The sequence below is a fragment of the Dama dama genome, chromosome 10 (assembly GCF_033118175.1).
Source record: "Dama dama isolate Ldn47 chromosome 10, ASM3311817v1, whole genome shotgun sequence".
Taxonomy (NCBI): domain Eukaryota; kingdom Metazoa; phylum Chordata; class Mammalia; order Artiodactyla; family Cervidae; genus Dama; species Dama dama.
The window spans coordinates 27,140,909-27,162,132 of record NC_083690.1 but is presented as its reverse complement, the minus strand read 5'-3'; the positions used below and the strand labels follow the sequence as shown (position 1 = coordinate 27,162,132).

General features: G+C 47.1%; 2 protein-coding genes across 2 annotated transcripts; one reads left to right on the top strand and one right to left on the bottom strand.

Annotated features, from left to right (window-relative positions):
• Nucleotides 1-385: 385 nt before the first annotated feature.
• On the top strand, nt 386-4,345 carry ASPHD1 (aspartate beta-hydroxylase domain containing 1). The gene is made up of 3 exons (XM_061154003.1): nt 386-1,691; nt 3,523-3,636; nt 4,165-4,345. The coding sequence occupies exons 1-3, from the start codon at nt 812-814 to the stop codon at nt 4,272-4,274; spliced, it is 1,104 nt and encodes a 367-aa protein (XP_061009986.1). The 5' UTR covers nt 386-811; the 3' UTR covers nt 4,275-4,345.
• Nucleotides 4,346-4,554: 209 nt separating this feature from the next.
• On the bottom strand, nt 4,555-17,609 carry KCTD13 (potassium channel tetramerization domain containing 13). Its single transcript, XM_061153183.1, has 6 exons — nt 17,192-17,609; nt 15,690-15,859; nt 8,130-8,219; nt 7,988-8,040; nt 7,141-7,336; nt 4,555-5,324 (listed from the first exon to the last, which is right to left on the bottom strand). Exons 1-6 carry the CDS (start codon nt 17,433-17,435, stop codon nt 5,088-5,090), a joined length of 990 nt encoding a protein of 329 aa, XP_061009166.1. The 5' UTR covers nt 17,436-17,609; the 3' UTR covers nt 4,555-5,087.
• Nucleotides 17,610-21,224: the final 3,615 nt, after the last annotated feature.

Genomic DNA, 21,224 nt, shown 5'->3' with positions numbered 1-21,224 from the left:
CAGTCCGCGAGCGCCGGCCTTGTCGATCAGTCCTCGCCCTCGCCCCGCCCCTTAGCTTGCCACACCCCTCTCAGGCCCCGCCCTTTCTTTTCGCATTGCGGGGCGCTGGAGGTTGGCGCTGTGCCCCCGGCGCCCCACGTGGCGCCCCGTAGGGGCCGGGGGAGGCAAATCCAGAGACGGACCCCCCCCCCAGCCCCCCGACCCCAACCCGGCTGAGTTGCGGTGGCCACTGGGCGAGGGCGGGGGTCGCCAAGCTGAGAGGACTGTGGGGAGGGGTGACGTCAGGGTGAGTGGGAGCCAAGAAAGGAGCGAGTGGGAGAGAGGTGGGGAGGGGGTAGCGGGAGAGAGAGAAGCCGTGGGTCGGGTCGAATGAGAAGCGAGGGCAGGCAGGAGAGAAAGGGGAGGAAGGAGAGAGAAGTCGCTGCAGAGGACGGCTGACTGCGTTCCCTTCCCCGGCCTGCGGGTCCAAGTGGGGTAGGAAGTGCTGTCTGGGGAAGCTGGAAGGAAAGCGGGCAGGGGGAGGAGAAGAGAGAGCGAAAACGGTGGGGTGGGAGCGGTGGTGGAGGAGGAGAGAAGAAAGGAGAAAGGGAGAAAGGGGAGACTGACCGGAGAGAGGAAACTGCCGGAAGGAGAAAGAAGAGGAGGAAACAGGCAAAATAGAAAGAGGAGAGAGTTGGAAGGAGAAAGAAGTAGAGGAGACAGAGAGGTAGAAGGAGAGAAAAGAAGGGTTAGAGGTACATGAAGGGAGGGAGAAAGGAGGAGGTACAAGGTGTCAACAGGACCTCAGAAGCAGAGAGAATCAAGAGTAGGAATGTGGCGAGGAAACAGCGCAGGAGGTAACCAGGGAGCAGCCATGGAGGGAACCGGTGGAGAACTGGGGGAACAGGGGAACTGGGGTCTGGAGGATGCCCCAGGCCTCTTGGCCAGGGCCTCCCTGCCCATCATGCCTGCATGGCCATTGCCTCTGGCCTCTTCTGCCCTTACCCTGCTCCTTGGAGCCCTCACTTCCCTTTTCCTCTGGTATTGCTACCGCCTGGGCTCCCAAGACATGCAGGCCCTGGGGGCTGGAAGTCGGGCTGGGGCTGTCGGTGGTAGGCCTGGAGGGTGCTCTGAAGCCGGCAGGCCAAGTCCAGGCTGCTCTGGAGAGCCCGGAGAAGGACCCAGGACGGAAGGCCTAGTGAGCCGTCGCCTTCGGGCCTATGCCAGGCGCTACTCTTGGGCAGGGATGGGTAGGGTGAGGCGGGCAGCTCAGGGTGGCCCCAGCCCAGGGGGAGGGCCAGGGGTCCTGGGCATCCAGCGCCCAGGCCTGCTTTTCCTGCCAGACCTGCCCTCTGCCCCCTTTGTGCCCCGGGAGGCCCAGCGGCATGATGTGGAGCTCCTGGAGAGCAGCTTCCCTGCTATCCTACGGGACTTTGGGGCTGTGAGTTGGGACTTCTCAGGGATGACTCCTCCACCTCGGGGCTGGTCCCCACCCCTAGCCCCTGGGTGCTACCAGCTCCTGCTGTACCAAGCAGGCCGCTGCCAACCCAGCAACTGCCGCCGGTGCCCGGGAGCCTATCGGGCACTGAGGGGGCTGCGAAGCTTTATGAGTGCCAACACCTTTGGCAATGCTGGTTTCTCCGTCCTCCTGCCTGGTGCCCGGCTCGAGGGCCGCTGTGGGCCCACCAATGCCCGCGTCAGATGTCATCTGGGTAAGTGGATGCTGCTTCCAGACCACCTCCTTGCCTCCACGATTTCCCCTCCAGACTCTCTTCTCTGCCATCATAGCTTTCTACACTGTGATTCTGATCGTGCCTTTCTTCTCAGAAATCTTCCATGACTCCCTGTTGCCCACAGCAGCATTTCCTGCGCTTCAGTGATCAGAAAGCCATCTTCACAAGGTTCCCACAGTCATTTACCACCTGTCCTGTTTCTTCATATTGACTCCCCTCCATGTTTTGTTTACTTATTAGAAGGCATCTTTATAGAACAATGATGATCAGTATTACTTGCCCTAAATAGAAGTTATTCATAAGACAAGTTTAAACTTTAAAAAAAAAAAAAAAAGGTTGAAAACTTCTAGCAAAATATTCTAGTCTGAGACTGAAGCCTACATTCTCCTCCTTTAAAAAGGAGCAATGTTGGGAATTCCCCGGCAGTCTAGTGGTTGTAAATGTTGCTAAGTTGTGTCCGATTCTTTTGCGACCTCATGGACGGTAGCCTGCCAGGCTCTTCTGTCAATGGGATTTCCCAGGTAAGAATACTGGAGTGGGTTGCTGTTTCCTTCTCCAGGGACTCTTTCCAACTCAGGGGTAGAACCCGCAACTCCTGCATTGGCAGGCAGAATCTTTACCACTGAGTCACCAGGGACTTTGTGTTTTCACTGCTGAGGGCCTGGGTTTGATCCCTAGTCAAGGAACTAAGATTCCACAAGCCACATGGTGCAGTCCAAAATAAAAAAATGAAAAGCAGCAATGTTAGTATGGGTGTTAAAGTTATGGTAGCATCAAACTGAGATTTCAATGTTTTAAAAGTTGAAAGAAAATGGAGAAAAAAAAAACCCGTCATTTTCTGATTGATGTTATTTAATGCCATGACCTGCTTTGCCTAGTCATCTCCTGTGCTACCAGTTCAATGTGTTCTATACTTTAAAGCACACTGGCTTTGAAGAGACCTGGATCAAGTTCAGCTCTTTTCTCTCTTCTCCCACCTGTTCCCTTCTTCCCCTTCCCTTCCACCATGCCCTAAATTATGAAGGCCTTCTGGCTGGTCCTGGCAGATGCCACGTGCATGCTCTTAACCTAGGAAGTCTTTCCCCCTTTATCACCTCCTGGAAAACTCCTAATTAGCCTTCACAACTCACACTTTCAAATGTCACATCTCCTCTGGGATGTCTTCCTATTCCCCATTATTTGAGTTGGCTCCTCAGTTTTCTGCACCCCACTGTGTGGTCCTCGGCAGGATGGAGCCTTTGCTTCATACTTTTTGGGGAGAGAGGACCTGACACAGAGAGGGTTCTTGAGTTAAATTGGCAGAAGCCCAGAAAGGGAGGTTTGTTCCTTTAGGAAGCTTTCCCTTTTCTCTGAAACAGAACAGATTGCGCTTTGCACTGTGTTTCTCGTCTCTTGGCATTTCCTCTCATCCACTCCTGTATTGTAATTTTACATGGGTCACCTTCCAGAGAGCTAGGGGACACCATTTGTTGTGTTGCCCAGTCGCTAAGTCATGTCTGACTCTTTGCCACCCCACAGACTGCAGCCTGCCAGGCTCCCCTGTCTTTCACTATCTCCCAGAGTTTGCTCAAATTCATGTCCATTGAGCTGGCGATGCTATCTAACCATCTCATCCTCTGCCACCCCCTTCTTCTTTTGCCTTAATCTTTCCCAGCATCAGGGTCTTTTCCAGTGAGTCAGCTCTTTGCATCAGGTGGTCATAAAACCATAGAACTTGGCATGTAAGATTCTCAGATTCTGCTTTTTGACTTAAGGGGGTGGGCCTCTTCAACGGAGGCAGGAATCTGGAGGTCTGCACCTCTTTCTACAGGCCTGAAGATTCCCCCTGGTTGTGAGCTGGTGGTCGGGGGCGAGCCCCAGTGCTGGGCTGAGGGACACTGTCTCCTGGTGGATGACTCCTTCCTACACACAGTGGCTCATAATGGTAATGGGGTTCCCATTCTACCAGAAGGGATGAGGGACTGAAGAGTGAATGGGATTAGACTATAGAGGCTGCAGAATTGTACCCAGCTGGCTTCCTGTCCTACACCACTATTTCCCAGTTGCATGACCTTGAACAAGTCACATGACTTCTCCAATCACCTGGAAAACGGGGCAACCCCCTTCTTTGTCAGGTGACTGTAAGGATTAAATAAGTTAATGTAGGTTCACAGCCAAGTGGTTCGTAGCACCAGAACCTCGACCTGGACCACCTGGGTTCCTGTTCTCCCTCTGGCACTTACTAGCAGTGTGACGTCAGGCAAGTTACTTAACCTCTGTGCCTCAGTTACCTTGTATAAAATGGGAATGCTTATGGTACTATCTCCTAGTTTGTTTTGATGATTAAGAGCTAATAGAACAGTGTCTGGCACGTATTTACGTAGTGTCTGCCTTTCTGAGTATTTGGTAAGTGCTCTGGCCTGTAAGTACTTAATGTCAGCTGCTCTGCTGTCTCCACCCCCATGTGCCCTAGGCTCTCCCGAAGATGGGCCTCGAGTGGTCTTCATCGTGGACCTCTGGCATCCCAACGTGGCTGGGGCCGAACGCCAGGCCCTCGACTTTGTCTTCGCACCAGACCCTTGAAGAAAGATGCTCCTTTCAGATATCCGGGCTGGAGAGAGGCTGCACTCAGGGATGGCTAGAGTGGTAGCTAGGACTGCCTCTCCACTGCAAGGGGTGGGGTGGGGCTGAGGGTGGGAACTGGCCAGCGAACACTGAAATATAGATTTTAAATCCTCTCCTGACTACTTTCTTCCCAGCTGCCAGCCCAAGGAAAGGCTGCGGGCAAGGGTGTGTGTCCTCTCCCATGCAGGTGTCTCCCTAAACAAGCCATCTCCCTGGGAGTCAGCACCAGACCCTCAACTTGGACTTTATTCCAATAATTTAATAGAAAATTAAAATAATAAATAATATGAAACAAATTGGGAAGATGCTGAGCTGGTGCAGGCCCAGGCCAGCCTAGTATTAAGGAAGTAGGGAGGGTGGCGGGGAGGAGGAGGGAGCAAACAACGGTGAGGAGACGGCTCAGAACGCGGCGGGTGTTATTACGGGCTGGCGTGACACTTTGGCGTGTACGATGTACTAAAAAAGAGAAAGGGAATTCTAAATCCTTCTAAACCAGCTGGTGAGGGGAGAGGGCAGGACAAGGATGGGGATGAAGGAACAAACGTAGGCCTTCGGAAGGCTTCTGAGGGGAGGGGCTGGAATGTACCGTGTGGTTAGCAATGAGGTGGGAATGGATGGAAAAGGGCCAAAGTGAACTGTACCATGTGATGAAGGGATGGAAGGGAGACCCACGACTTGGCCAGCAAAGCCGGGGCAAAGATCTGGGAAGGGGAGGAGGAAAAGAGAGAGGGACTCAGGTCCCAGTGGCTAGAGGAGAATTCAGGGCAAAACTCAGTCCTTGAAGACAATCTGTTGGCCGTGAGGACGCTCATCGTGGGTGATGTGGCGCCGGACGTGGATCCTGCGGACACGGTGCTCTCGGTTCTCCTCATCCTCCCCTCGACCAGCCCCGCCACCTCCAGCTGCACCCCCTGTGGCCTCCAGGAGGGCTGGGTCTGGGCCCCGGGGAGTCTCGTAGATCAGGATGTTCAGGGTCTCCTCAAAGATCCGGGCCTCTGGGAATTCCACCTGCAAAAGGCCAGCAACCCCCAGCTCCCTTTCTGGCCCAACTATACAGCCATCCCCTCCCCCAGGCTGCTCCTACATTGGCAGGCCTCCTAGCCTCTATAGTCACCTAGCCTCCACAGTCACAGGTTCCTTGAGCCTGGACTGTCCTCTTTGGAATGTCTTTACTCAGCAAAGTCATGCTTATGCTGTGAGGTCCAGCTCTGAAGTCAGGCAGAGTTATTTGCTTTGTCCTTTGTTGCTAGGTCTCTTGGTATTTTTTTTTTTTTTTTTTCATTTGACAAATATTCACTGAGTGACTGCACAGTACCAGGCATTATTCTAGGCACGGGGAATATAGCAGTGAATAAAACAGGCTAACTTCCTGTCCGCAGGAAGTCTGCATTCTAGGATGAGGACCCAGACATACACGTAATAAGACATAAAATATCAGATGATGACAAATGTTATGGAAAAGGGGAGGAATGTTACAACTTTAAAGACAGAGCTCAGAGAAGGCCTCACTGAGGTGACATGTGACCAACAGCCAAAGGAAAGGAGGGAAGGAACCAGACGGAGAACTAGAGAAAGATCAGTCTGAGAAGAGAACAGCAAGTGTAAGAATTCTGGGGCAGGAGTGTGCTCAGTGTATCTTTAGGTCAGCATCAAGGCCAAAGCGATGAGGCAGAGTGAAGAATAGTAGAAAGGGAAGAAGAGGTGGTTAAGGGTTCCCTTTGTGTGACTCGAAGGGATATAAACAACAAACTTTAACGAGCTGCATTCTCATTACTGGTTTATCTTCCTGTCTTCCCAACTACAGAGGAAGCTACTTGGAAATTGGGTTGTTCATTCCTTCATGCATTCAATAAATGTTTCCTAGCTTCTGTAGTGTGATGAAAGCCTGGCTAGTGCTAGAGAGATAGGGGAAAAAAGATACAGCTCTGCTCTCAAGAAGTTAACCCCTTGCTGCTGAAGTAAACACCCTCCACAGCCCCATCCCCAGCAGACTATAATCAGTGCTGTGTTTAGCTGTGAGGGGGGTAGGACCAACTTTTCTGGGGTGGTTGTCTTGAAAATTCATGAGCTAAGTTGTCCCAAAGAAAGTGATGCTTAGCTTAGGTCTTAAAGATTAAGCACAAGTTCACTAAAAGCAGACAGGAATGAGGAAATATAATCCTAAGAGGGAACAGTGAGTGCAAAGGCAGCAAGGTGTGAACAGCACTGGGTGCTTAGAGACTTCCAAGATCTCCTGTGTACCTGAGGCACACCCTTCTTGTCAAGGTCAGAGGGACCAGGGTGATAAGATCTTCAGGGACAGATGTCATGACAGAGGGCTTGTTCTTTACTCAGCATCTCATTTACCTTGGTTTCAAGCCTCTTGCAGTGCTTAGAAAGTCTCTGATGATGGTTGCCATGGTAATAACTCAAGGCCTACGATCTCAGTGTGTTCCAAACACTTCAAGTTTTAAGAACCTACTCTGGGTCATTAGATCCTTCTGAGAATCTAATGACAGGTACGGTCCTTCTACACAGAAAAATGCACACACAAAACCCAAAACTACATATTCTTTCATGATAGCTTTGAAACCCAACTGGCCTAGAATAAGAATCCTGTTCTAATCCAACACCCTCCTTTCAGAGGCAGAGAAGCAGAGACCCACAGAAAGTTAAGATGACTTGCCCAAGGTTACAGAGCTAAGACCCCCAAAACCTGGAACTCCAGCTCCTGACTCCCACTGATGGACTTCCCAGGCCTGACTGGATGAGCTGCCTCTGTCCAGGGTGCTGATCCTGCCCACCACCACAGCCCTCCCTGACCAGGCCCCGAACCCCATCTGACCTTGGTCTGCTTCTTTTCCGTGGCATAGACAATGGAGGTGCAGCACACCTCGGCGATTTTGCGGCCCTGCCCGTAGAAAGACCAGCAGCAGATCTCGTCCCCCAGAACATCCTTGAGGAAAAGCAGCCGCCCGTGGAAGCGCAGGGCCAGTTTGTCAAACAGCTCGATGTTCTTAAGTAGGTTGTCGTCTGAAGTGCTAAGGACCGGGGGGCGAGGAGGCCTCAGCACGATGGGCTTCCTTCCCTCTGTTCTGCAACCCACCCCCTTACCCCAGCTTTAGGGACCCTGAGACCCAGCACTCTAGTCCTGCCTAGGAGGTTGGTGCCCAGCAGGGCTTGTTCAGCAAGTTTCAGTACGCAGAGCGATCTACCTGTGCAGGTTCCAGAGGCAAGTGGCCTCACCAGACATCCTCACCCCACCCCTTTTTAACTGAGTGACACTCAGCAAGTTACTTCACCTCTTGCTGCCTCAATTGCCTCATCTATAAAATCGAGATCACAACAACAACTACTTCCAACAACTGTGAGGTTCGTGTGAGTAAATATATGTAAAGCGCTTAGAGCCATGCCTCTTATAAAGCAAGCACTTAGGAAATGCTAGTCATTATCATCTAATCCTCATTGGGACCCCAGTTTACTGATAAAACTGAAGCTCAAAAAAACCCCCCAAACCTGAAGCTCACAAGTGAAAATGACCTCTCCAAAGTCCCCAGGGGGTAAGTGGCAAAGCTGGAATTTGCATCCAGGCAGGATTCTTTCCACACCCCGTGTGGCCATAACCCTCCCGGTGGGTTATGCTGGAGCCCAGGGTTCCACCCACTGCACTTCCCCACCTCCGAGGGGGTCACCTGGTGTAGGAGTACTTGTTGTTACTGCGGTTGTGCAGGAGCTTCACCACGGGCTGTTGGGGAAAAGAGGGCGGAGAAAGGTGGGGGTCAGGCTGCCGGGACAGGTGCCCAGCCTCCACCCTACAGGGCTCAGGGGCCTCACCTTGGAGGTGCTGGCCAGGAGCTGCTGCTCCTCCCGGGGAGATGTCACCGTGGGGATGAGGCACAGCGGGGACACGTTCTCCCTTTTTTGCTGGAGAAGAAGCGGAAGGTGATTAACAGCACAACCAAAGGTCACTTGCTCCCCTGCCTAAGAGCCTTCCAACACTGCCTGTTGCATCTGGGAGAAAAATCCAGACTCCTCAGTGGTCCACGTGGGAACTCTCTGATCTCGGCTCTGCCACTTTTCCCTGCCTGCCGGGCTGAGCCCCGCCTGTTCCCTTCTGCATCCAGCTTGTGCCCCCTTGGGCCCTTTGCTGCTGCCACTGCCAGCAACGGCCAGCACTCAGTTGTCTGTATGGCTGGCCCTTCATGCCATTCGGATATCGATGCAATTAGTGCCCCTAGGAGGGTACCAGTCCTCCTCCCTAGGCTCCCTGGCTAAGCAGCCACCTCTACTTCTTCCTTTTCACACTCTCCATTCACTTTCTTCATGGCACTCAGGTCCTCACATTTTCTCATTTTTTGGTATATTTGCTCATAGTCGCTAGAGAATAAGCACCTAGTACACAGTAGATGCTCAATAAATACCTGGCAAATGAATGAACTGGACTGGGTGGGAGGTTGGAGGGAGAACTAGAACCAGACACAGAGGTTTCTTTCCTCTTCTCTGCCTTTAGAATCCTCATGCTGAAACCCCTCTCACCTCCCCCAACTGAAAAACCAGACGTGCAATTCTAATACAAATTCCAGAGTTTTTTTTAGAAACACCTAAGATTTTTACTAAAATTAATATGGGAGAACAATTCTACTCTTACTTAGGTCAATTTTTTAAAAGAGTCAAGAAAGAGGAGATTGACCCTCTCAGATATTAAAATACCTTACAAAGCCACAATAATGAAAACAGTGCAGGTCTTGTGTGGAAACAAACAAAAACAATGAAATACAATAGAGAACTTGGAAACAGACTGATATATCTATATATATATATAAAATGAAAACTGCTATTTATAGAGAACATCACAAATCAGTGAGGGCAAGTGTGTATTAGTTATTGCTGTGTAACAAATTGCTCCAAAACGGAACAGCTTAAATCAACAACAAATACTTATTATCCATTTCTGTGGGTCAGGAATTCAGGATGGCTTAGCTGAATGCTTTTGGCACAGGGTCTGTCATGAGGGTGCAGTCAAGTCAGCTGGGGTTGCAGTAAACTGAGGCTGTCTTCGTCTGAAGGATTTGTTTTTGAGAAAGCTTATTCATATGGCTGGCAAGTTCATGCTGGCTATTGGCAGGAAATATTTGATTCCTGTCATTTGGATCTCTGTGATGGGTTACTTGAGTGTCCTCATAATATGGCTGCTGGCTTCTCCAGAGCAAATAATCCAAGAGAGAGCAAAGTAGAGGCCTTTTTTTTTTTTTTTTTAATATTTATCTGGCTGCATTGGTCTTAGTAGCACACGTGGGATCTTTCTTTCTGGTACACAGGCTCAGGAGCTGTGGCATTTGGGTTCAGTAGTTGCCCCGCAGCATGTGGGATCTTAGTTCCCTGACCAGGGATTGAACCTGTGTTCCCTGCATTCCAAGGTGGATTCTTAACCACTGGGCCACCAGAGAAGTCCCCTCACAGTCTTTTATGATCCAGTTTTGTTATCCCTATTCAATGTGGAAGGGAACAACACAAGGGAATGAATGCTAGGGAATAAGAATCACTGAGGATTGCCGTGGAGGATGACTCCACATCTATCTTTTGGCCCCCATTGATTCAAATCCCTCCCATATGCAAAACATACTCACCACCTCTTCCTAAGATTCCCCCAAAGTCCCATTCCATTACAGTGCTGATGCACAGAAGCTGGTGATTCTTCTCTATGGCTCTTGGCTCTGACCTGAGTCATCCTTCCTTTTCCATGAAAGACAATCCATGTTTGCAGCTCCATAGTTTGTTAATTTTTTTTTAACTTCTTCTTGTTTATTGGAGTATAGGCAATTAATAATGTGATCGTTTCAGTACAGCTCCATAGTTTCTTCAGCCTGCTTTTTGCCTGTACAACTTTTGGAGGTCCAAAGGTTTCTTTTCCTCTTGAATTGTCTCTGTCCTTTAAGTCTAAGCTGGCAGTGTTTCTGCCAATATAATTCCCTTAAAAACTTAATGGGTGTCTTGTGACTCATTGGAAAAGACTGAAGATAGGAGGAGAAGGGGACAGCAGAGGATGAGATGACTGAATGGCATCACCAACTCGATGGACATGAGTTTGAGCAAGCTCTGGGAGTTGCTGATGGATAGGAAAGCCTGGTGTGCTGCAGTCCATGGGGTCACAGAGTCGGACACGACTGAGCAACCGAACTGAACTGAGAGTCCGGGGTTCAGTTCATTAGACAAAAACCACACCCACACAACTTTGTGAGATGAGGTCTTCTCTACTTTGAGCTTATGCTGAGACTGCTGCCTGACAATAGCTTTAAGCATCTTAGAAGAGCTATCATTTGACTGAATGAGTCTGAGGCATCTTCTTGGATATTCTGAGGTCTTAACAAAGGATTTTACAATCGCATCCTCAGCTTCATCTTTAGACCATATCATACTGAGAATGTCCTGTATGTTTTCTTTGCTTGGAAGCCATTTGTTAATTTTAGCATCAGCTGTTCTTTGAAAGGCTGGGAATGTTCAAGCATCCCCCCACCCCCAAATTACTGGCTCCTTTGTGTTCAATTCTTTTTCCTTTTGCTTACCCTCTCTTCTTTTGTTTTAGTATAAGCAACAAGAAACCTGTGGTGCCTAACATTCTGTCTGGAAATTTCTTTGCTAGATCACCCAGTTCATTAGGTATGTTTTCTACTTTCTATTAATATATTACTATCAGAGACAGTGTTGCTACTTCTGCCACTATATAACAAGGATCCCCTTTCCACCACTTTCCAGGAAACACATGTCACACTGCAGCCTCCTCAAAGGTCATCGGACTTCTATGAATACTCTAAAGCTTTTTAGGGTTTTCTTAATATTCTTCTCAAAGTCCTTCCAACTTCTGCCCACTCTGCAGTTCTAAAGCCACTCCCACATTTTAGGTTTTATTTTGGCAGAATTGCATTCCAGATACCACAATCTGTTGTCTGTTACTGGGTAATAAATTAGTACAAACTTAGCGGCTTAAAACAATAAACATTTATTATCTCACACAGTTTCTGTGGGTCGGGAACTTGAGCTCGGCTTAGTTAGGTAGTCCTGGCCCAGGGTCTCTCGCAGAGTTTGAGTCCATGCATTGACCAGGGTTGTAGTTATCTAAAGACTTGAATGGGCCTAGAGGATCCAGTTCTGGGATAGTTCACCCATTTGACTAAGAGTTTGTGCTGGCCATGAGCAGGAGGCTTCAGTTCCTCACCAAGTGGACATCTCCCTAGCGCTGCTTGAGTATGCTCACATGGCATCTGGCTTCCCCACAGTGAGTGATCTGAGAGAGGCAGAAGCTGCTATGTCTTTTATGACCTAGCTTTAGAAGTCACACACTATCACCTCTGCAGTCTCCTACTAGTTACATACATTAGTCCTATCCAGTGTGGGAAGGGACTGATTATTCAGGTACCTGAATAAAGAAAGAGGAAAAAAAAAAAAAAAAAAACCTGCTGGTGGCTCTCTCGGACACTGGATACCACAGATTGTGAAGTAGATGGCACTGTCCCCCCCAAAGAGGACAAAAAAGTTAAATCCCTTCATAATTCACATTACCACAGTGAATTCTGTATACAAAAGATAAAATTATAAAGCTAATTAAAAAATACAGAATAAACTTAAACAAGATCCCAATCTTGTGGGGGGAAAAAAAAAGAGGAATTTGAATATATTAAATTCAAGAGTCTCTCCAATTGACAATAAAAAGCATGATTTTATAAATAATTCCATGTAATGTTGAAGGAATTATAATTATTCTACAACACTAATGAAATTATTGATTCTGGTGAGAATTGACAATTGACGTGTGGTTGACAGATAACTGCCATTCATAAAGTACCTAAATTACTTTATAGTTGGCAACAAAGGAATAGACCTACAATGAAGGATCAAACCATCACCACTTGAATCTAGTGGCCAATTCTGAGCATCAATAATGATGGATCATATTAACAGTACTATATGTCTTGATATAACACAGTGTGAAATATGTAACATTACTTTAAATGTTTTCTAATCAAAATTTTTTATATCAAGCCTTTGAATCTACCATCTAGTTTAGAAAAACTCAAGAGAGGGTGAGGGTTAACAAACCAAATCAGGCAAATTTGGAAAGTAGGTCATTGTGCAGGACAACTGGTGGTCAGTATTATGAGAAAAATAGAACTGCTTTGGGTTGGGAAAAAAACATAATAACCAGATGTAATGCAAGGATCTAGACTGAACTGGTTTAGATGTGAACCAGCTATGACAGACATTTCTGGAACAAATGGAGAAATTTGTACATGCCCTTGATGTTAGATAAAATTCCACTGACATGCAAAGATGGCAATTATTAATAAACAAACAAAAAAAGCAGATTACAAAGCAACACATACACCATAATCATATTTTGGCCAACACACTCACACAGGAAAAGACCCGGAAGAGTATTTGGTGCTTTTATTTTTTTGATTATCTGTGTTTTCTAAATTTCTATAATACTTATATACACTTTAAAAATAATAAATGGTTATGCATAATTTTTAAGTTAACAATTTCTGTTCGACAACAGATGCCACAGATAGATGACATTCTAAGTGAAATGATTGGCAACATCTAAAACTGACTAGAAATTATTATCTGAAACAGACTTTCTCAACTGGGGTTACTTATTGAATATCAAAACCCAGCAAATAATCTGAGTAACTATTTTCTCAACTCTTCTGAAAATGTCTGATAAATAGTACCATTCTATATGCACAGAAGTTAACTTATTATGTAAAGTATATGTCCTAGAATAATAGGGCTTAATTCTCTCTAGGAACCAAACTATGTAAGAATCTCCAGCAAAGCAACAAGAGAAAGGAAATTCAATAGAAAATTTGGTAAAGAATATGACTTGGCAACTCACAGGAGGGGAAACCAAAAATGCTAGTGAGTATATGAAAAGATGCTTAATTTAATTAGTATCAGAAGCATGCAAATTAAAATTAGATCACTCTATACCAAACAGATGGACAAAATGTGAATGCTAGGTGATGCCATGAGTTGTTGAAGATATGCAGAAATGGGATTCCTTATGCATTGCTCATCAACAATATTAAGTGCTACAGCCATTCGGGAGAGTAATCAGATGATACTTGCTGAAATTCCTCTGTATGTGTCCTGTGGCCCAGCAATTCCAATCCCAACTATAATCATGTGAAACATTGGTCCGGGACCCACGAGGGCACAGGTACAAAGATGCTCATTGTGGCATCATTGGTGGGGGCAGGAAGCAGGAGGCAATCTAGGTCTCCGACCTCAGGGGAATGTATAAACGAGATATTACGAATGCACATCAGATTCCTGTGCAGCAGTTAGAAGCAAAGAACTAAACATACGTACAGCAGCATGAACAGAACTTGGAAAAAGTGCTGAATTAAGAAACAGAACACACAATCCATAGCTCAAAGGCATTTATGGAAATTTAAAATGCTTATGTATACAGAGCAACACTTCATAGTTTTTCAAGGGTACAAACATAATCCAAACAAACATATTAAAATGTTAGAACTGGAGGGGTACCTATGAAAACAAGGGAGGTGGGCAGGGGATCGGGGATGAAGGAAAAATGAAAAGTGAAAAGATCTGCAGAGACTAAAGATGTTTAAGTGCACACATGAGAAGTATGATGAACTCAATACTCTGTATCTGAATCTTAAAAACAAACCCCAAACCTCCATACAAATACGGATATTGTAGCTGAGTGGGTTGGGGATGGGAACAGCCTTGAGAAAACTTTGAAAGGCGGCAGCTGGAGCACAGAAGAAAAAGTACTGTACTTGGGAGTCAGATAAACTGGGGTTGACTTGGAGCTCTGCTGCTTAAACAGTTCTTTGACCCTGGATGTATCCCCAGTTTCCCTCATGTTTCTTTTTATGTCAAACAAATGTACAAAGAGGTAACAGACCCTAACCACAGTGGATATGAGATAACAATAGATACATGTAAAGCTACCAAACAGGAATGCACTTCCAAAATCATCTAGTTTAATGTTTTTTCAACTGCAAGTGGTAACTCATGATGGGCCATGAAATAAATTTAATGGGTCCCAAATAGCATTAGAAAGAAAGAAAACATAATATATCAGAGTGTATTTCACTAAATGTATCCTTTTATAGAACTCTTACTTCAATTATATAAGTGAGTGAAAGTTGCTCAATTGTGTCTGACTCTTTGAGACCCCATGCACTATACAGTCCATGGAATTCTCCAGGTCAGAATACTGGAGTGGGTAGCCCTTCCCTTCTCCAGGGGATCCTCCCAACCCAGGGATCAAATCCAAGTCTCCTGCATTGCAGGTGGATTCTTTACCAGCTGAGCCACCTGGTAAGCCCTCGGTTATACAAAGATGAATATAAAAAAATGCATTTTTCTCTATGAGATACAGTCAAAAAGCCTGAAAAACAAACACAGCTATTGCCCAAAGGAATTTTATATTTTTGGATTTCAAGGACCAATAAGTATTCCCCAAGACAACAGAAAGTTGTTCATAGTTGCCACTTTTTAATATATAAAGGGCATCAAAAAAGAAACTCTTATAAGTTATTAATATTATATCATAAAAGAAAGGACACTTTTAACATTGTAAAAATAGAACAGAATAAAAGGCTTTCTGTGAAACTCACTACATCGCACATATTTTTCTCATTTCCCTATCTTCTGGAACATGAGAACAGAATGCCAGAGGTAGGAACTGACTCACTCAAGGTCACTCAGTCAGCAGTGGGGGAGGTGACATTAACCCATATCTCCTGGCTGTCCTTTCTAACCTCTTTTCCTCAGAATTCTAAGAGATCCCCAGAAGAGAAGCCCAGCAGATGGGGCTCTCGAACCCCCAACCCTGTTTTATTGGGAGGGGCTGCTTCCACGGTATTTCATTGCTAGAAAAAAAGTTATTTAAAGTCATGGAAGTGATGGAATGCTGCCTCCCAGTTTAGGACCAGATCATGGAGGTCATTATATTACAATTTAAATTTAGAATTTTTTTTAACTTAGTGGGACAAGGGCATTACTAGGGATTGCTGAGCAAAGGAGAGAATAAATTGGGATTGTGTTTAAGGATCATTATTCCTGTGGCAATGTAACAGTTGGACTGGCTGGGTAGAAACAGCAAGAAGCAGAGAAAGAAGTCATCCAACCAACACAGCAGTCTTGGCATGAGGTGGTGGTGGGATAGCAGAAATGCAGAGGACCCCCGAAATCGCTGGGGTCACGGCCAGTCAGAGCCAGGCCAGAGGCAACATTCCAGTCCCTGCGCCATATCTCCGTTTGCTTTTCTTTAATATCTTAATCGTTAACTGCTTGGGCAGCTCTCCCAGGGACCCAGGCATCAGGGTGGGACTCAGGAGGTGCGGAAGGGACGCTCACCTGCAGGGCCAGTTGGCAGTCCTCAATCAGTCCCTGCACCAGGTAGTAGCGGGCTTCGCCCAGCAGCTCCCCCAGCTCTCTGGTGCTCTCAGGCAGAGGCACAGACCCGTCCCGCAGGTAGTTGAGAATGGTACCAAAATGGCGGCCGCTCCGGTCAATCAGCACCCAACCTGGTGGGGTGGGGAGAGGCAGGAGAAAGGAGGGCTTTGCTGAAGGCCACAGAGCTACTATGTTTATGAAAAAAGGATTCCAAAGCCACAAATCTGAATACCAATCTGTCTCAGGCCTCTGCCATATCCAAGAAAATCCCTTTAAAACATCTCTAGTGAGTTCTCCCATGGGCCTTTTATTTATTTTTTTAAACACATTCAGCCACAGAGAATTAATTCCCTCCCAAGTCTGGTCTACACTGAGAAGGTTCTCATCATGAGAAAGTACCTACAGACGACCTGATCAAAAAACCCCTAAAAAAAAAAAAAAAAAGAAACCCCTAACCTCTTGTGCTAACTCTGACCACCCTATTGAGAATGTCTACCCCACCCACCAGTTCACTACTTTATAAACTTATTTCTATCTGAAATCACATGCTTTGCTCTCGTTTTTGTATGTTTGGTTATTCTCCCCCACCCACCCCCCCAAACTATTTCTAACACTAACTGGCATTTACAAATACTTATTCAATAAAAAAAAGTATTCACCTTCAGGCATACGAAGGCTGAGCGATACCGCCCCAATTTTTATTTGCCGGCTTTCATAATTCGTAACCCCTTCTGAATTCTTAACCCCTTCTGAATCATCTCCCCCTCCCCCCATCAAACTTTAAAGTTCCACTTGGGCATATAGGGGACGGAGCTGAATGCAACACTTCCAGAGGGTAAGGTTCACCTGGTGAGGAGAACTGTCCACTCTCCATTCTGGCGTCCCTGGCAAAGCAAAAGCAGCCCCCTCCTTCTACAGTCTGTATAGATAGATTCCTAGAGTGTACAAGGACCTGCGTTAGGGGAACAGAGACAGACAAAATCCTCTAACACTCCGGGATGGTTGTTGGCAGCGTTGAGGAAGAGAGCGGAACGAAAGGCTCGGCGAGTGGAAGAAACTGATGAAAAGTTGCCTGGAAGGATGCTATTGCCAGCATGGCGGGATCCCAAGTCTTTTGAGCTTAGGGGTGAAGGGTGGGAGTGTCGGTGGGACGCAGTGATGAACATTCTCAGCTGACATGTTTAATCACTTACCACTGTGCCTGGCAGAGTAGCTGGAGGGGCGGGGGGTGGCGGGTGGTCCATGAATGTTGGTTACTACTGCTGGGGGTAAAGACCGGGGGAGGAGGGAGATAATGAATGAGAAAAGGGAGATGAGATGGGATGTGGGCACCGGAGGAGGTGAGAACGAGCTGACTGGACGGTAGGAGAGAAGGGGCATGAGGAGACTGGGCGACGACAGACTAGGGGAAAGGGAGGCGGGATCTGGAGGATGCAGGAGAGTAAGCAGGGCGGCTCGCGTACCTCCGGCGTCAGTGAGCACCTCCGCGCGGCCGCTGAACATGGCCTTGAGCCTGGAGTCCTGTCCGGTGAGGGTGCGCAGCGTGGTGTAGTGCAACGAGCCGCCCACGTTCAGCTTCACGTACTTGCTGTTCGTGGTCAGTGGCTTGAGACCGTAGGCGACGGAGCCAGGCTCGAGACCCGAGGGCTTAGCGACCTCCAGGGACGGCGCCTCGGCCGCCGCCGGGCCCGAGGCCTCGGCGGACATGCCTGGTGGTGGCGGCGGGCAGCGACCCTAGGTTCTCTTCGCGCTCCCTGGCCGCTCCAGAGACCCCGAGACCTGAGCCCTCGGACCGGACCGGTGGCCAGCACGCCCCTACGCGGCCGCTATTCAGCGACACTGGCCTTCTGTCCCATCGCGCCGGTACCTCCCGGAAGCCGGGCGAGCACCTGCGCAGGCGCGTCAAGGCCCCGCCCCCGACTTCGCGGGGCCTGGAGTGCGGAGCATGCGTAGTAGCCTTGGGCCGCTGGCGGGTTAGGCTGTGGCTGAACCGGTTGCCGCGCGACGTGCCCTCTGGTCGCCGCTTTTGGGGTCCCGAAGTAGGAGGCTCTTGGCCACCTGCCTGTTGAGGAAAGCGTCGCCCCTGCAGCGTGTTTCTGCTCTCAGAGCGCTTCGTGGGCATAAAGGGAACACTGGTCCAGAGAGGCAGGGGATTGGAAACAGTTCGCCGCCTCCCAGCCCCGCGCATTTGACAAGAGAAAAGCGCCTAGAAGCTCTTAAAGGAGGTAGAGTGGGTGGCCTTACAGAAGAGGTGGCAGTAGTGCTAGAGCAGGCAGGGTGTGAGGAGGTAAGTCGTCATGGAGGGCTTCTCTGAGGAGGTGATACTGAGCTGAAGCTCAGAAAAAGCGGCCACGAGCTGGTATGATGGGGGAGCGTTCCAGAAAGAGCCACAGGCAAATACAGAGACCCTCAGGCGTCAACTCACTGGACAAAGTTGAGAAGCAGAAAAGGTCAGGGGTGGCTGGAGCAAAGGTCTTAGAATCCCAGCCGATGTCATAAAAGACACCCAACCCCTGAGGGAAAAAGTAAGCTGGAAACATGTTGATAAAGCGTGGTGAGAAGTGTTTTTATGGGACCCCATCTGTATTCAGTTGATGGGCTGACACCTCAGAGATTTAGCAGTCTACCTGAATGTCTAGCGGGGTGCCCGCTGTAGGGAAAATGAGAAAATTGAATAGTTTCCGCCCTGCCATCAGTTCACCGGGTGATCCTGGGTAAATCACTTTTCTCTGGGCTTATTTGGTTCCTTTTCTGCTTAGTGAGGGGTGCAAATTTAAATGCCAGGGAACAGATAGGAATGCAAAGGAGTGGAGTGGACCAGTTACAAGGTACTAGGGAGTCCTGGGGCTGGTGGTAACCTGCAAAGTCCATGCTTTATGAAAGGACTGCCAATTTGGATTTTTCAAATGTCGCTGATGAGAAAGAGAAAAAGGTGTGGCTGGGAGCTAGTTTACACTCTTCCTTCAGAAACCTCAGTATTGCTAGGAAGGAGCCTGGCCCTATTAACTAGGCTATGGTGTTGCCCTGTTGAGCATAAACAATTTTACAGAACACCAACATCAGACAAAGCCAGTCTCTTATGAGTTGAAAGACCATTCCATGACCATATCTGAACCCAAAACATTGCCCAGACCACAAAAATGACCAAACACAACCCTCTCCTCCACAGCTTGAGTGACTGCTATTCCTTCATTGAATAGTTTTAGCCCTGATCCATTTCTCCTAATTTCTAGATAAGAATTACTAAGATGAGACTTCCCAGTGTCTAAGACTCCTTGCTCCAAATGCAGGAAGCCTGGGTGCAATCCCTAGTCAGGGAGCTAGATCCCACATGCTGCAACTAAGTTTGTATGCTGCAACTAGAGATTCTGCATGCTGCAGCTAAGACCTGGTGCTTCCAAATAAATATTTTTAAAAATGAAAAAAACAATTAAGACAACCAAAAAGAATTATCCCCACTTCCTGACACCATCCAACCTAGAATAAACCTCCCCTTTTCTCAAGCCCTCCAAGAAAATCATCTAACATAAGTTCCAATCCTGAAATACCAAGTGAGTGAAAGTCAGTCAGTTGTATCCAGCTCTTTGTGACCCCATGGACTGTAGCCTGCCAGGGTCCTCTGTCCATGGAATTCTCCAGCCAAGAATACTGGAGTGGGTAGCCATTCCATTCTCCAGGGGATCTTCCCAACCCAGGAATTGAACTCAGGTCTCCCACATTGCAGGCAGATTCTTTATGGTCTGAGCTACCAGGGAAGCCCAATCCTGTAATAAGCCATTTTTATTATGCACTTGCTGAGATGCCCAGCATGGGTTCCCCATGATATGTAGGCTCCCTTGTTCAACTACAGGTGTGTTCCTGGTGGTCTTTGCCTGGAGGGCATTGTCAGAAATGGAGGCTCCATGGTGATTGAGCTGAAGCCCTCAGTACCGTGGACTGGGATCCTTGATTCTAACAATAATGTGCACATCTGAGACCCGTTGTGTCTCTCAAATGTTTGAGGTGCCATCCTGCCCATGACTAGGAGGTAAGTTCTTGCTGAACTGAGCTCTGATGTTTTGTTGAGACCCTTGAGTTTGGGAATTATTTTGTTTGTTTTCCTTGGAATAAGATCCTCTTCAGGGACTTCCCTGGTGGTCCAAGTGGTTAGGATTCTGCACTGCCAATGCAGGCGGTACAGGTTCTATCCATGGTCAGGGAACTGTGTTTTCACATGCCACAACTAAGACCTGGTGCAGCCAAAAAGAGAGATCCTCTTCAGTTTTTGGGTTATCCAATCAGATTTTATTTTTCCTTGGGGAATTTATTTTCTGACTTTCTACATCTGTCTGCTCCAACGGTCTCCCCATTGGATATTGTTTGTCTGTCAGAGGAAAAGTATATAGAAACAAGATGGAAATGCAGCCCTGGGTGTCTAAGAACATTACAAAGACTTTCTTGCACAGTGTCTGGTGGCTGAACACCATTTGTCCCTCTAAGAAGCTGGGCATGCCAACCACTTGAGGGTCAGTTAGCATGCTGGAGTGTCGTTTGTTATCCAAATTAGCCAGACAAATCACTTCATCAACCAAAGCCCAATAAGTTGGTCCTACAGCCGGCCCAGGGGACTGTGGCTTTTAGACCCTCTAACCAGGGTGCTTTGAATAAACTTTGCCTTAGGTTGCCATTCCAAACCATTGTAAGGAGTTCTACCTCAGTTCTGTGTGTGTCCGAGAGAACTGCTTTGTTTCACTTCTGCCCAGAATCAGGTCATTTGCTCTGGCTTCTGATCAATGACGATTGGTCTTTGGCCAAGTTCTAGAGATACAAGTTTGCACAGCACTGTTTTATGAACTCTTGTCTCAACTAAAACTGGGCCAAATTCCTGATTCCTTCATGTTTTCTTACAGTTACATTAGCTTGTATCCTTATCTTTCTGACATAATTTCATTAGGGACCATTTAGAATTGCAGTAGCCATTTTGGAGAACTTGGGACAAGAAGAAGATTCTTTATTTGAAAGGCACAAAAAGAAAGGTAGAACAAAAAGAGAAGAGACCTTCATGAGGGGATTGTCATGTTAGTCAAAAATAGATTGTTTTGTTTAACATAGGTGATATTTCATTTCTGTACTTTGGAGATTAATAAATACTGATTTTTAAATTGTATAGCTCTATTTTCAAGCACCTAAGATATGTTTTAAAATTAGGTGGAACGTGACTCCTTTTGTGTGTATGTATTAATATATTTCAAAATCTGGGGGGGTGGGATTTGCATTTAAACAGTTTCTTTTTTGGACTTAAACTATTTTATCTTTTCCTGCAGAGGGAATACAGATTAGCTTTTTTTTTTTTTTTGGTAATAGTTTCATATACTATTACCGTAGTAACAGTTTCATAATTGTCTGAAGTAGCTTTCTCTCATTTTTTCCTGTCCATTATTCTCTCTTGGAGAAGTTTAAAGCTTAATCAAAAAAACATTTTGTTGAGTGTGCACAATTCAGTTAAGTACAGTTGGC